The following is a 16,058-nucleotide window of genomic DNA, read 5'->3' as shown; positions in this document are numbered from 1 at the left end:
TATATATATATATATATATATATATATATATAAAGGTGCATTTTTATATTTTAAAAATTAAAATAATGATATTCTTAATGTGACATGAAAAATTTAAGAAGTTATAAATGTAAAAAAATAAAATTTAGGTGTTCCATATATAAATGCGTGAGAATTAGGTGAGATGTATGTAATCCCAAAATTTATGAAAGTGCCAAAAATAATCCCAACTAATTTAAAATTGAATTATAATAATCTTTCATGAGAATTATTTCAGCCCTAATTTTAAAAATTTAGAAATTATTTTGACAATTTTATAAATTCTGGGATTAAAATGATCACAAAAAAAAATATTTAATTTTATGCTAGCAAAATTAACAATAAGCTGATATTGTTTGCTTAAAAATTAATTAAAAATATAAAAAGCGAATTTAAAAAAATATATATTTTCTTTAAATCTACAGAAGACATGCCATCCATAACCACAAGAATATTATAAATATAATCATAAAGTTTTAGATGTTAGACGTCTAATACATAAGATTTGTGGGATCTCTCTCTCTCTCTCTCTCTCTCTCTCTCTCTCTCTCTCTCTCTCTCTCTCTCTCTCTCTCTCTCTATATATATATATATATTGAAAAGAAATAGCCAAATGCTATTATACGAGCCTCTAACCACCCTAATGTGTCTAACAATTCGAGTAACAACTCCTTAAGACCAATTGTGTCAGAGGGGATTCGAACACCCAACTTGATGGGTCATATATTATGGATACCAACCAACAGGATGGGGTACACAACACACACACATACACACATTATATATATATAACAACCAAAAAGAATGATAAAAAATCTGAATTAAAAAAAAGGGAGTTTCTAAAAGCAGAAATCCACACGAAGGCTTATAGAGTTCACCTGCAATAGCTACCAGCTAATTTATACGGCATTGATGATAAAAATATGTTGCCAAATTCCCATGTACAGGCAGCCAACACAGCAAAAAGTCCTATCAAATCAAACTTCCAAACTCTATCCTCTAATTAAATTACTTAAAATCTAACTAAATTATCAATAAACTGAGTTACAACTCACTAAAATTTCAGTTACTGCAAACATCCAAAATAAAAATGAGCTACACAAATATATTTGCATACATCACACAGCTTCAATAATGGGTGCATCAAAAGAGATCGACACAGACAGCGACATACAAGACGAATCAACAGTGCTCTGAACCTCCTTTTCCATGCTTCTGCACGCCATTTTCATGGCCCTTCGCTGCTGAATCCTCTCAAAATCTCATCTTGTATTTATTACTGGTCTGAGACTCCATTGTTCTCCTCAAGAAAGCTAATCTGTAAGTCAAAATGTTAAAAAGAGGGAGAAGAAGAAGATGAAGAAGATGATAGACGAACCTTTATGAGGAAAAATGGATGCCTAAGAAAAGGAAGGTGAGGTCAATCACAACTGGCTCTATTTACCAGTGTACTTGTTCAGGAAGGCTCGCAATTGTGTACCCTGCTTCTGTAAAGATGCTATTTTGTTATTATTATTTTTTTAATATGTTAAATTTTTGGCGGATTTACCCGCCACACAATTCTTATTTATTTACATATCCAACATCTAAGCTTTAATATTTACATAACATAACAATCAAACTCCAACTTTTTTTAAAGGAAAAAATTATGTCACTGGAGTGTTAAATATGTAAATATCAAGCTTTGAATGTTAGATATGCAAGCAAATAAGAATTGTGCGGTAGATTTTCATTGATTTTCAGAGGTTTAAAGCAAAAGAAACATCTAAAATGTCAGGTATTTGACCTTGAATAGTTTCACTTTAGACCGCTGATACTTCTCGAACAGAAACAACCAGTCCAAAGCTAACTCGTATTCGATCGTGTTGGGTTGAGAACAGTGAGAAGTTGCCACAGCTTGTTTCTGTTGGGGGAGCGAAAACACCAATAACAATGCAGCGTTAAATAAGAATATTAATTTGCATCAGGATATTCTGATAGAAGTTTTGTTTCAGTAAAATAAATGAGAACCCAATTAAAACTATAAGAAGTGGTAGCATAAGGAAGCCACATTACATGTTCTATTCGTGTTGGTTGGAGCCGCCCTTTTTCAACTTTCAAATGGCCTGGAAATTTAGCCGCTTTCGGGGGCAATTCAATCATGCCAAGTTTGGCACAGACAGGTCTGCATATAAACTAATGCAGTGATCAATACTGAATTTAGGAAAATTTACATACATACCACTCAATTCCTATGAATTTACATATCTAACACCTAAAATTCAATTTTTACATATATACCACCCTACTTATGCATGAAAAGATGTGTTTCACATTTTAAAAGTTAAAATGGTGGCATTTTTATCATGTGATATGAAAGATTTGGGCGATATAAATGTAACAAGTAGAACTTAAGTATCAGATATCTAAATACATACGAATTGAGGGGCATGTATGAATAATAAGGGAATACCAAAACAATAAAATATGGAGTATAACATGGAAAAGCACCACAATAAAAAATGTCTATGGGGATAGAAGTTGAGAAGTAAGTGATTCAAATCAGTGATAATATATATATATATATATATATATATATATGAGTTAATAATTATGAATTTGTGTGTTTTTTTTTTGGAACTAAGTATGCGGACAAAGAAAATAAGTAAAATAAGCAAATTACTATAAATCAAATTAGTATTTACTAAGATCAACAAATAAATAAAAATAAAAGAGAGCTGACTCTGGATTGTTGCTTTAGCAAAAGATGTGAGTCCATCCACAGAAGAAATAAAAACCTATGATTTTCTTAAAAGCAAGTTCCACACAACGTAGATTTCCAAAACAAAGAGGTCATTGTCGCATCTAAAGCAGAAGTCAGCAAAGCACAGATTCTATTATGAAATTTAGCGTTTTGTCCCATTCAGAAGGATTACTAAATTAAGATTTACGAAGTAGAACAGGCTTTAACCATGTAAATAACTAGAAAATGATTATTCTCCTCTTGTTAACATTATATCAAGTAAATGGCCAACATCTTTTCATCTACAACAACATAAAAATTCATGGACCAACCTATATCTTTCAAATCATGATCTCAAATTCTATCTTGTTGGGGTTTGACAAGTGCCATGCCTAAAGGTTAGACCATCGACCTAACATTGGCTTAATCCTAATTGCAATCAATGAACTCAATTGGTAGTTTCATCATTATATTATTTTTCTCAGTGATTTAATTACCATGATAATGATTGTAGTTGAGCACCAAATCCTTGGATTTGGACCATAGTCCTATGTTTGATGGTGTAACTGTCCTAGTAAAATGATACTTTTTGAAGCTTAGTCCATTCCTTACCATCCACTCATTCAAACCAGAAGAAAAGCACATCCTTTTATTATGAGCATCCCTTGAAAGTATCATCAAGTGTAATTAAACTTAAGGAACATCATTGGAAGATTGAAAGATCAAGATCTTTTGGTTCTAATTTTAAAAATTTTAAATTGATAACAAAAAATTTAATAGGAATTTTACATGAATTGAGATGAGACTTTTTGGCCATACCGCATTGGAACATTCTTTTATATTTTTCTTGTGAAATCCCCTAAACAAATAGGCATCCTCATATCACTATCATTACTTTTTTTATTCTTTAAACAGCACCATAAAATGCGTTCTCACAATCTTAATCCAATTTGTCGCATGTAAATTTCTGCACATCAACTAATATAAAACATAGTGATTTCTCGCTTCTTCTAACTGAAGATTGTGTTCTTAGTAATCATCTCCACCACCTAGTCCTTTTCCATCATCAGTTCAAGAAGCAAAAATCTTGTTTGCAGAACCAACTGTGATTAAAATGCCTTCATCTGCTATAAACATTCTTAAATTCTTTACAGAAGATGATGGGAGATTGACGGCTTCAAGTTCTCAACGAGCTTTAACCAAAAATCTTGCTTGTGTTAGATATTATAGTTTTGTATTTCTATTGTTTTACCAATTAAGGGTAGTTTAGTCTTTTCACTTATTGTACATACATATACTCTTGTAATGAGATAATTGGGTAGATTTGAAACCCTAGCCACTTTTGTTTGTCTCTCTCTTTCTCTTCTCCTTTTCAATACCAGTTGCAATTGTTAACATGGTATCAGAGCGGTTATGATCCAGCATCGACGGGATTGTGAGGTACTAAGCCCTTCGGAACTTCTGTTTCCCCTCTCACTCTCGCGACCCAAAAACTCCAGTTGAAAGTCGCGATCCCGTTCGCGATTTCGGCGATCCGAATACCACATGATAGGGACGATTTCTATCTATTTCCGGTGACTGCGGTGGAGAGGCGCAATAGAGGATCGCAGGCTTCAGGGTTGTGAGGACCAGATTAGAGATTTTGAAGGTTTCATTTCATGTAGTTGCAGTTTTTTGGGTGATCTATCGTCATTGGTAGTGATCTTACTGTTCTTTATTTTCTTTTTTGAATCGTTGCAATGACCGGTGAAAAAGATGATTCTCTTCAGTCTATTAGTGTTCAATTAAATAGACAAAATTACTCCTATTGAAGTTATGTATTGAAGAATTTTTTGAAAGGCAAAAGAATGTAGGGTTATGTTTCTGGAACCTTTGTTAAGCTCATAAATGAAAATGATGGAAAATATGAAGAAATGTTGGAATTATGGGAAACAAATAATTAAAAAATAATCACTTGGATCAATAACTCGGTTTCACAATCAATCGGTGTTCAATTAGCAAAATATGAAACCGCCAAAGAAGTTTGAAATCATTTGGAAAGATTATATATGCAGTCAAATTTTGCAAAACAGTATCAATTAGAGATAGATATTCGTGCTCTTCAACAAAACAACACAAGCATTCAAGAATTTTATTCTGCCATGACTAATCTTTGAGATCAATTATCTCTTATTGAGTTTGCAGAATTAAGAGCTTTCAAACCATACACTGATCGTAGAGAAGAACAGCGTTTGGTTCAATTTTTTATGGCTCTTCGAAATGATTTTGAAGGGTTTCGTGGAACAACTTTACATCGCAATCCTCTTCCAAAAGTTGGTTCGGTGGTTAATGAGTTATTAACTGAAGAGATTCGTCTGAAGTCTCAATCTGAGAAAGGAATCCTCCCCAGGAATGCTGAGAAAGGGATCCACCCCACTCCTAATCCGTCTGTTTTTGCAGCTACTCATAATAAAAACAAATCTCATGGAAAAGTCTCATGGAAAGAATATAACTTTTGTAAGTAAAAGGGTCATTGGAAAGCTCAATGTCCAAAGTTGTTGAACAAATTACAACAGTCCCAACAACTCAATCTGTTGCACCCACGCAGCTTCAAGACTCCAACATCAAATGTTGTAGCAGTTGTTCTTCCGACAGACTCTCTTGGTGTTGGACATGCATATTCTTTGGGACCTACAGTAGCTGTGCTTACTGAGCAGTTTCAAAAGTTTCTTGCCACACAACCACATGTCATGTCTGCCTCCTCAAATATAGGTTTGCCTTCTTCTAGCTCATCAAACATATCTTCTTCTATTTGGATTATTGACTCTGGAGCCTCTCACCATATGTCATATGACTTTACATCATTTATATCCTTACATCCTGCATCATCTGTATCTGTCATGACTGCTTATGGCACTCCTATGCCATTAGCAGACACTGGGTCTGTTTGCACACCACATTTATCTCTTTCAAATGTTTACTATATCCCCAATCTTACTTTGAACCTTGTTTCTGTTGGTCAATTATGTGATTCTAGTTTCTCAGTTTTATTTTCTTTCACTTCTTGTTATGTGCAGGATCTGCAATCCAGAAGGCTGATTGGGACAGGTTGTAGGCAAAGTGGACTTTATATTTTGGATGAGCTAAGAGTTCCAGATGTTGCAGCTTCCAGTGTTGACCTATCATCGTTTCGTTTGAGTTCATCTTCTTCTAAATTTTATCTATGACACTCTCGCCTTGGACATGTCTCCTCTTCTCGTCTAAAATATTTAGTTTCTACAGGAGTTTTGGGCGATTTAAAAACTAATGATATTTCTGACTGTTGTGGTTGTAAACTTACTAAATTTTTTGCTTTACCCTTTTCTAAAAGTGTTTCACTTTCTACTGCACCTTTTAACTTGGTTCATTCAGATGTATGGGTCCCATCATCTGTTGTTACAAAAGGTGGATCTAGATATTATATCTCGTTCATAGATGACTATACTCGATATTGTTGGATTTATCTTATGAAAAATCGGTCTGAATTTTTTAACTAGGTTCATTCGGATGTATGGGGTCCATCATCTGTTGTTACAAAGGGTGGATCTAGATATTATATCTCGTTCATAGATGACTATACTCGATATTGTTGGATTTATCTTATGAAAAATCGGCCTGAATTTTTTAGTGTTTATAACATGTTTCGTGCATTTGTCAAAACTTAACATGATGCTATTATTAAGTGTTTTCGATGTGATCTGGGAGGTGAATATACCTCTACTAAATTCTCTGAATTACTTGCATGTGATGAAGCTTTCCTTCAAACTTCTTGTACTGACACTCCTGAACAAAATGGAGTTCCTGAAAGGAAACATCGTCACATTGTTGAAACAACTCGTTCCTTCTTTTGTCTGGCTTCGCTCCAAGTGAATTTTGGGGGGAATCTATTCTTACTGCAGTCTATATTATTAATAGAATTCCATCTTCTGTTACTTCAGGTTTGTCTCCCTTTCAAAAACTATATGGTCATGCTCCTCATTATTCCACTGAGAGTTTTTGGTTATACTTGTTTTGTTCTTCTTTCTCATGTACAACGTAATAAATTGTCTTCGCGCTCGACAATCTGTGTATTTCTTCGTTATGGTGACGGTCAGAAAGAGTATCGTTGTTATGATCCTGTCACTCAAAAACTTTTTATCTCACGACATGTATTCCTTGAGCATATACCATTTTACTCCATTCTTCCTTCTCATAGTTTTACGAAGTCTGATCTTATCCCAATTGATCCTTTTCACACAGATACAGATATTGAACCTCATCATATGATTCATCATCCAAATAATCTTGATATTGAGCTTTGCAGGGTTGACACTAGTACTTCTGCAGATCCAGATGCTCCCCCTATCCCTACTGCTCCCCAAGAACCTTCTGTTATTGTGGATCCTCCTTTTGCTCGGTACCCTCAACGTGATCGTAAGTCTACTAAATTGTCAGATTTTGTTTACTCTACTTATTGTACTTCTTTTGCTTCCTTTTTAACCTCCATTCACAATTTGTCTGAGCCCTCTTCCTATCAAGAGGTTGTTCTTGATCCTCTTTGGAAGAAAGCTATGACAAAAGAACTCTCTGCTTTGCATAAGACAGATAATTGGGACCTTATCTCTCTTCCTCCAGGAAAACGTGCAATTGGTTCTCGTTGGGTGTATAAAATCAAAACCAAGTCTGATAGGTTAGTTGAGCGATATAAAGCTCATTTGATTACTAAGGGACTTTCTCAACAGTATGGTTTCGATCATGAAGAAACATTTGCTCCTGTTGCCAAAATGACTACTACTCGTTCTCTTATTGCAGTCACATCTATTCATCAGTGGCATGTTTCTCAAATTGATGTTAAAAATATATTCTTAAATGGTGATCTTCAAGAGGAAGTTTACATGGTGTTTTCACCAGATGTCTCTCAAAATCATGATGAAGTTTGTAAATTAAAGAAAACTCTCTACGGCCTTAAACAAGCTCCTTGAGCTTGGTTTGAAAAGTTCTTTATTGTGATTGCATCGCTTGGTTTTCATTCTAGCTCACATGACACTGTCTTGTTTCTTAAGAGTACCTCCCATGGTCGTATCATACTCTCTCTATATGTTGATGACATGATCATTCCTGGGGATGATGATAATGGGATTGCAGAGCTGAAATTACAATTAGCTCAACAGTTTGAGATGAAAGAATTGGGCACTCTTCGATATTTTTTGGGGATTGAAGTGGCTCATTCTCCTAGAGATTATCTTCTTTCCCAATCTAAGTATATTGACACCATCCTTGAACAAGCTCGTCTCTCTGATACTTGGACAACTGCTACTCCTCTTGAGCTTAATGTTCATCATACCTCTTCTGATGGTGTTTGTCCGATCCCACTTTATATCATACACTTATTGGCAACTTGGTATATATTACCACCACTAGACCTGATATTTCTTATGCAATACATGTTGTCAGCCAGTTTGTAGCTTCTCCTACTACAGTTCATTGGACAACCGTTCTTCGCATTCTTCGTTATCTTCGGGACACTCAATTTCAGAGTCTTCTCTTTCCTGCATCTTCCTCCTTAGAATTATGTGCCTAATCTGATGCTGATTCGGGTGGTGATTCCACCAATCGTAAGTCTACCACAGGATTTGTATAGGTTCTAGGAGATTCTCTCATTTCTTGGAAGAGTAAGAAGCAAGAAGTTGTCGTTGTCTCTTCTACCGAAGCTGAGTATCGTGCCATGACATCCACCACTGCAGAAATTGTTTGGTTGCGTTGGTTACTTGCTGATATGGGTGTCTCTTTCTCTAGCCCAACTCCTATGTACTGTGATAACAAAAGTGCTATACAAATTGCCCGCAACTCAGTGTTTCATGAGCGCACCAAACATATTGAGATTGATTGTCATTTCACTCGTCATCATTTTCAGCATGGCACCATCACCTTACCCTATATTTCCTCCTTCATACAACTTGCTGACATGTTTACGAAATCGCATTCCACTCAACGTTTTTGTTTTTTGACTAGCAAACTCTCGATGATTCCCCTTGATGCATCGTGAGTTTGGGGGGGGGGTTGTGGGGGGGGGATGTCAGATATTATAGTTTTGTATTTCTACTGTTTTACCAATTAAAGGTAGTTTAGTCTTTTCACTTATTGTACATATATATACTCTTGTAATGAGGTAATTGGGTAGATTTGAAACCCTAGCCACTTTTGTTTGGCTCTTCCCTTTCTCTTCTCCTTCTCAATAACAGTTGCAATTGTTAACAACTTGCACTTTTCAAAGTAAATTAGTTATTACCTTCATTGATTTAGATAAATGAATTAGCTATGTGGCCTATTTTCAATGGTGTTGAGTTTGGAGTCTGCTTGCATGTCAGCACCCAGCAGTAGCAGAGGGGGGACGAAAAAAATGGAGTTCCTGCACCTCACAAGAGTGCCCCGACACTCTAGCGCCCATTTAGGGCGCCCCAGCACTTGGTTCTAGAGGGGGGAGCACACATGTACCATAAGAGGGCGCCAAGGTGCCAATCTTCCTTCAGCAAACCAAGCACTCAGAATTCCAACACCCGAATTCATGACTTCAACCCGAACGAGTGGAAAGTTAACGCCCGTTGACGCTGTTGTGGCACCAAGAGCGGGGTTTGTACGCAGTTAGGAATTTAACCCCTCGTTTCACGAAACATCAAATTCTTGATCGTGCATTTGCAATGGCGTGCAACAGAAGCGAAGTTAGTCAGAGTGAGTCAAAGGTGGATTTCGATTAGTACTTTCTCCTATGAGATCAAGAGAGGAAAGAACATGAATTTTTATAACTTCTAATGGTTGTAGAGAGTTGACCTAAATGGTGTAATTCTGTATTATTTTCCTTTCACAATGGAATTTTTTGGTGTGGTGGCTTGGTTATTTCCTGTTCTCGGGTTATTCCATGTTAACTATTTGTGTGTGTTTTCTTCATTTCTTTGTTGCGCGTTTCTGTTCAGTTTATTTTCATGAATCTCTCGAATTGGTGTGTTTTTTCCGCGGTGCGGTTCGGTTGTAAATAAATCAAATCCCAAGTTTTCATTCCAACAAGTGATATCAGAATGAAATTTTTTTCTGAGACCTTTTGATTCGAGTAGGAACAATGCCTGACAAAGGGAAGTACACAATGGAGAAGTTTAACGGTTCAAACTTTCTGTTTTGGAAGATGCAATTGAATGATTTGTTATATCAAAAGAAACTATATTTCCCAATAGAAGGAATCACCGAAAAGTCTAAATCGATGACTCTAGAGGAATGAAAAGTGCTTGATCGAATAGCCCTAAGTTTGATCTGTCTTTCACTCCTCATCTGATGTTTTCAACATAGTGAATCCGAAAATTATGGTGAATCTCATGGCGACACTGACAATGATGTATGGGAAACTTCTGCTTTAAATAAGATTTTTCTGATGAAGAGATTATTCAACATGAAAATGGTGGAAAGAAGTCTATAAGCTGGATATTTGAATAATTTTAACACTATGACAAACCAGTTGTATTATGCGGATATCAAGTTCGATGACGAGGACAAGGGTACTTTAATTCTATTTCATTGCCAGATAGCTGGCATGAACTGGTCACGACGGTGAGCAGCTCTTTAGGTAATATGAAGTTAAACTACGGTGACATCGTAGAGTTAGTGTCGAATAAAGCAGTTCACAAGAAGGCAATGAGCGGTGAATCTTCAAGTTCTGCGTAAAATGTTGAAAATAGAGAGAAATCTCGCAGGAATACATGCATAAACAAATTCAAGTTCAAAAGAGTAAAGTTCGGGTCAGGAAAAAGAAATGACAGAGACTAATGTTGAAACCGTGGGAAGAAAAACCATTTTAAAAAGAACTGCAAAGCTCCAAGGAAGGCTTGTGGTGGAGGCCAATACGAATATCTCTACAAATGTGTCCATAGGCGAAAACCAAGGTGACTCGTTCATTTTATCCCCAGTCAGTACTGAATCGTGGATAGTAGACTAAATTAACACTTGACATGCACAACAACAATAACAACAAAAACAACAAAGTCTTAATCCCATTATGAGGGGCCGACTAGTATAGTAGATTCAGGTGCCTCTTATCATGCACGCCCAAAAAAAGTGTTTAAAAATTACACTCAGAGTGATCTAAGGAAGATATATCAAGCTGATAACAAGGCAGTTTGCAATATTATAGAAAAATGTAATATTGATATCAGATTGTAAAATAGAGTAGTCTGGAAGCTCAATGAAGTTAGACATATTCCAAGTTTGAAGAGAAAAGGGTACGCGACTACTTTCAAAGGGAGTTCATGAAAGGTGACAAAGGGTCAATGGTGATGGCTCGGGGAAACATTAAAGTCATCATTTACCTGATTAATGAAATCACATAAGCCATTGATGTGACTGGAACCAAGGTTGACACAAGTCTTTTATCTCATAGGCTTTGCCATATGAACAAAAAAGTATGAAATCACTACTTTATAAGAATAAACTTCAAGGTTAAAAGTTTATAGAGTTGGATTTCCGTGAAGACCGTGCACATGACAAGTCGAAGAAAGTTTTTTTTATTCAAATGTGGACAGTGAAGTCCCAAAAATTGGAGTTAATGCATACGGATACATGGACTAACTCCAATTTAATCAATTGGAAGTTTCAACTACTTTGTCACTTCCATTGACAATCACATAAGAAATGCATAAGTTTAATTCTTAAATTATAAATCTGATGTATTTGTAAGTGTTTAAGAAGCGGAAAACCATGGTAGAGAATGAGACAGACTTGAGATTGAAGTATCTCAGATCAGATAATGGTGGTGAGTATTGAGATCAGAGGTTCAGGAGTTACTGTGCTTCAGAGAAGATTAGGCATGAGTTTACTGTTCCAAAGATTAGAATGGTGTTACTAACACAAGAATATAACCAATCACAAAGCATGCAAATAGTATGATAGCATGACAACTTGCCAAAACTATTCTGAGCAGAAGCAGTAAACACTATTGTTTATCTGATCAACTGCGGTTCGTCGGTACCTTTCAGGGAAGACTATTTGAAAAAAACTGGAGTGACAAAGAGGTAAATCTATCTTACATGAAGGTATTTAGTTGTTCTGAATATGTTCATATTGATGGAAGGTACAAGAGTAAATTTGATTGAAATCTGTCAAGTGTACCTTTATTGGGTATGACTCGAATGAATTTGAGTACAAATTATGAGAATATTAGAATTAGAAATTCATAAGAAACATGAATGTTACTTTCAATGAAATAGAGATATATAAAGATACGAGCAAAACTCAGGATTGCCCGTCATTAATTCTGAAAAATACAAATATGTCACGATAGAAGATACTAAAAATAAAAAAGGTGAAGAAAAGAGAAATGCTCCGATAAAGTACAAGAAATTCCTCAATCACTGCTATTGAAGTTAATACATCCAGCAAAATCATGAAATCTACATAGATGTACTACAGATAGTGGTGAACTAGAAAATTATGAAAATACCACACAAGTAGAATATTCAAGGGAGTGAAAGGTTGTCATTAATGATGAGATGCATTCACTAAAGTCAAATCAAACTTAAAATTTGACATAATTACTAGATGACAAAAGAAAACTGCACGACAAGTAGGTCTCAAGGCTGAAATAGAAGTCAGATGGTAGCTAATGCTACAAGACAAGACTTTGCTATGAAAGGATTTCAATAGAAAAAGTGGACTACACTGAGATTTTTTCCCATATAGTGAAAATGACAACTGCCAGACTTGCTGAGGTTAATAGTAGATGAAGATCTACATATAGGGAAGATGGAGGTAAAAACAACCTTCTTACATAGAGATTTGGAAAAGAAAATATATATGGTGCAACCGCATGGGTATTAAATTCCAATGAAAGATGGTCAAAAGATTGATGAAAACCCTTTATGGTTTGAAGCAAGCTGAAAGATAGTGGTACAAAAAGTTTGACAGATTCATGTTAGATAGTTGGTAAATTAAGTGCTATTGTTACTTTATTAAAAATATTGGTAATTGCTATATCTTGTTTCTTTTGTATGCATACAACATGTGATTCTACAAGCAGATATAGATATAATTAGATAATTGAAGGAGCAATTATCAAGAGAGTTTGAGAAGAATAATTTATGTCCAACCAGAAAAATAATCAGAATGAGAATCAACAAGGATAAGAGTACCTATATACTTAAGTAGCCTTAGACAGAGTATGTTGAGAAAGTCTTACACAAGTTCAACGTGAGGAAAAACTAGTTTGCACCCCCTTAAGAAATCACTTTAAGCTATCTAAGGAAATATCACCTAAGGTTGCGTTCAAGGCAGCTTAATCGTTGCGTTTGCATTTTGAAAACGCTTCTAACGCGTTTGTTTATCGCGTTCCATCTGCTTATCCTAAAACGCGATACAGGTTGTTTATTAAACGTGGTCGCGCGAACAACCCCGCGGCCTTGGTTGCTCTATGTGTTGTGGTTGTCGGCATAGATAAGGTGGGTTGCTCTCTTTATTGTGTTTGTGGTTGTGGCAGTGCTGAGACTGTGGGTGTGTGTGTCGTGGTTGTGGCTGTGTTGGGTGCTCTATGTGTTGTGGCTGCGCTTGGCTGCGGTTAGATGCTCTGTGTGTTGTGGCTTTGGATGTGAATGTGATGAGAGGGGTTGGTTATAGGGGTGTAAACGAACAAAACTCGTGTTCGTGTTTAGTTAGTTTGAAATTAAGTGTGTTTGAAATAGGCTCGAGTTCAAAATTTTTCGTGAAGTTAAATTTCGTGTTCGGTTCGATTTGTTTGAAATGTTCGAATTATTCTAATTCTTTCGAAAGCTTAAACCAATATGAAATTAATGCTTAAACATGTATGAATTATAGCACAAATGCACAACAGTCAAAGCACAACTCACAATAAAATCATAATATCAGATCTCATCCATAAAAAATAAATACTATGATTAGGTCAATTTAGGTCACCTAAGATAGAACTATGTTTGGGCTATATCCAATACTACATGATATCGAAATTTAATGAACATTGAATGGAAAACAAATATTATTACTGAATTCAAATCTTAAATTACAACAAAACAACGTCGAAATATGAAATTACAATAAAACAACATAATACTAGAATTTGGGTTAGATCTAGGGCGGATGGTGTTAGCTAGGGATTTGGACCTCCGGGGTAGTGGAAAGAGGGTTGGCTAGCATGCTGGAAGGAAAGTGGTGGCAATAGGGGGGGCGGGGTGAGTAGCAAGGACAATGTTGGGGGTGTTGTCTTCAGTGGCGATAGCAAGGTTGGATGGAAAAAACAGAAAGTTTATTGTTCGATGGACGACAACAACAACGGGGGAGCGTCGAGGGTGAAGGGGTTCAAAGCGAGAAAAGATGGGAAATGGTATAAAAATGATACAATAAGAGCACCACTTAGAACCCAAAGATATAGCCCGTAGAGGGAAAAGAGATGCCAACGGCTCTCTAGAAATAAATCAAAACAAAAACTAAACCCTATACCCTAAACCTTACAAAAGAAAATATATAGTCCTAGTATAACTATGAGTGGGGCCCACTCCAATTGGGCGGCAATTCCGAGCCTTTGAGGGCCCGCCGTCCATCGTTCTATTATGTTGCAATAGCAGGGAGGCTCCTTGTTGTGGTATTGCATCCCGCATCCACAAAAGCCCTGTGCCCGAGATTTTAATAGAATTTATGGTTGGATTTACCGTAAATTCAACAAGATGCAAAAAAAAAAAATAGTGCAACTAAATTCATTGCCTGCGTAATCTGAATTTTGCTCCATTTAGACGTAAATCCCAAGTTTACTAAATCCAATGAATCGGAGGATTTAACGAAGTTAAGAAAAGAGGAAGGGGGAGAAAGGTGAGGGTTACCTTCCTCAATGATTTCTTGTAGGAGCAGAGCAGAAAGAGGAGAAAGAGGAGAGATTCAGAGGTCTTTGTAAATGATTGTTACACAAAAAACATCCAATTAGAAAATTAAAAATTTCAAAGATGTTGATTGTATTGGAGAAGCATCAGATTGAAGATCCACCTCAGACTATTGTACTTATGTATGTGAAAAACTAGTTATATGAAGTAGTAAAAAATAAGCTATGATCTCAAGCAATAGTATTAAAGCTAGATATAGGATAATGACACTTGAAATTTATGAAAAATGGGGTTAAAAAGATTGTTAAAAGAATTAAAATATCAAATGAATTTTTGTCTAAAAGTGTGTTGTGACAATTAGGTTTCCATATGCATTTAGAAAATTTTATGCACCAAGATATGATTGAATTCAATAAAATAGATTGAAATTTCATTTAAAAAAAATAGAAAAAAAATGAAAATTGACAAGACCCACTAAATTATGTTCCAACAAAATCGTAACTACAGATATCATCACCAAAGACTTGCCTAGAATAAGTTCTGATAACCTTATTAGATCAACAACCTAGGCAAGGGAAACATTTAATCTAAAGAAAACTTAATAATCAGTGGACAATATCATTCTGTTTCCATTCTAGAAGAATCCAACAATTTGTATATTAATTTTCATGAACAACAATCTAATAAACCATAGACAATAGCATTCGATTTTTTGTTGTGTAGTTAATTTAAGATCCAAGAATTAAAGATTGGCTTTCATATTTATTTGCTCTCTTCATAGGTGTTTCATCACCAATTTAAGTGCAACTTCTCTTTCTTTTTTAAAACAAAAAAAGGAAAAAATAATCATAAAATCTTTTATTTTCCACTCTCCCTTCATTTAATTTTCTAGAACCCACCATTTTATGTTTACATCTACAGCTTTGTATAGTCTTCAAACTTAAAATCATAAGTGATCACGATAAATAATATGAGAATTATTTATAGATCAGGTTTAATCAATTTTTCTTGATAATTTAATCATTTATCAAGCATGCAAAAAATATGACGACAACCAGATGTCATATAGAAGTCCTCCTCAAAGTGATGCTTTACCAATGTACATCATCAATAGAAAAAAATCCAATTCAAGACATCATGGACAACATATACATTTAAATTCAAGCCATTTAAATTCTTTAGAGTATAAAAGCAAAATTATCTTTTAATAAAATTAAATTCACCCATGGAAAATTTTTGAAATTTTTTATTGAAGATAAAGCAATATTAAAAATTTATGAAAATGTGTACGTTATCAGTTTTAATAATGTTAAACAGAATCAATGATTTTGATAAAAAAAATTGAAAACCATATCACCAAAATCTAAATGGGAGAATGAATATATATATATATATATATATATATATCTTAAAGATTAGCTTTCATATTTATTTGCTTTCTTGAAAGGTGTTTCATCAAC

General features: G+C 35.0%; 1 protein-coding gene across 2 annotated transcripts in view; it reads right to left on the bottom strand.

The window, feature by feature from the left end:
* Positions 1–899: 899 nt before the first annotated feature.
* LOC110023660 (protein ANTI-SILENCING 1-like) overlaps positions 900–16,058 on the bottom strand; it is a 66,657-nt gene continuing 51,498 nt past the window's right edge. For both annotated transcript variants that reach the window (XM_020723176.1, XM_020723177.1), the window contains 4 exons: positions 2,074–2,182; positions 1,805–1,921; positions 1,397–1,505; positions 900–1,336 (listed from right to left, as the gene is read on the bottom strand). In XM_020723176.1, coding sequence (XP_020578835.1) covers positions 1,455–1,505; positions 1,805–1,921; positions 2,074–2,182 — 277 coding nt within the window. In that variant the 3' untranslated portion in view covers positions 900–1,336; positions 1,397–1,454. The remainder of the gene's footprint in view (positions 1,337–1,396; positions 1,506–1,804; positions 1,922–2,073; positions 2,183–16,058) is intronic.

Source organism: Phalaenopsis equestris, unplaced genomic scaffold (genome assembly GCF_001263595.1).
Source record: "Phalaenopsis equestris unplaced genomic scaffold, ASM126359v1 Scaffold000226, whole genome shotgun sequence".
In the NCBI taxonomy this organism is placed as follows: Eukaryota; Viridiplantae; Streptophyta; class Magnoliopsida; order Asparagales; family Orchidaceae; genus Phalaenopsis; species Phalaenopsis equestris.
Note: the sequence above shows the minus strand (reverse complement) of the source record. Positions and strands in the feature narration are given on the sequence as shown.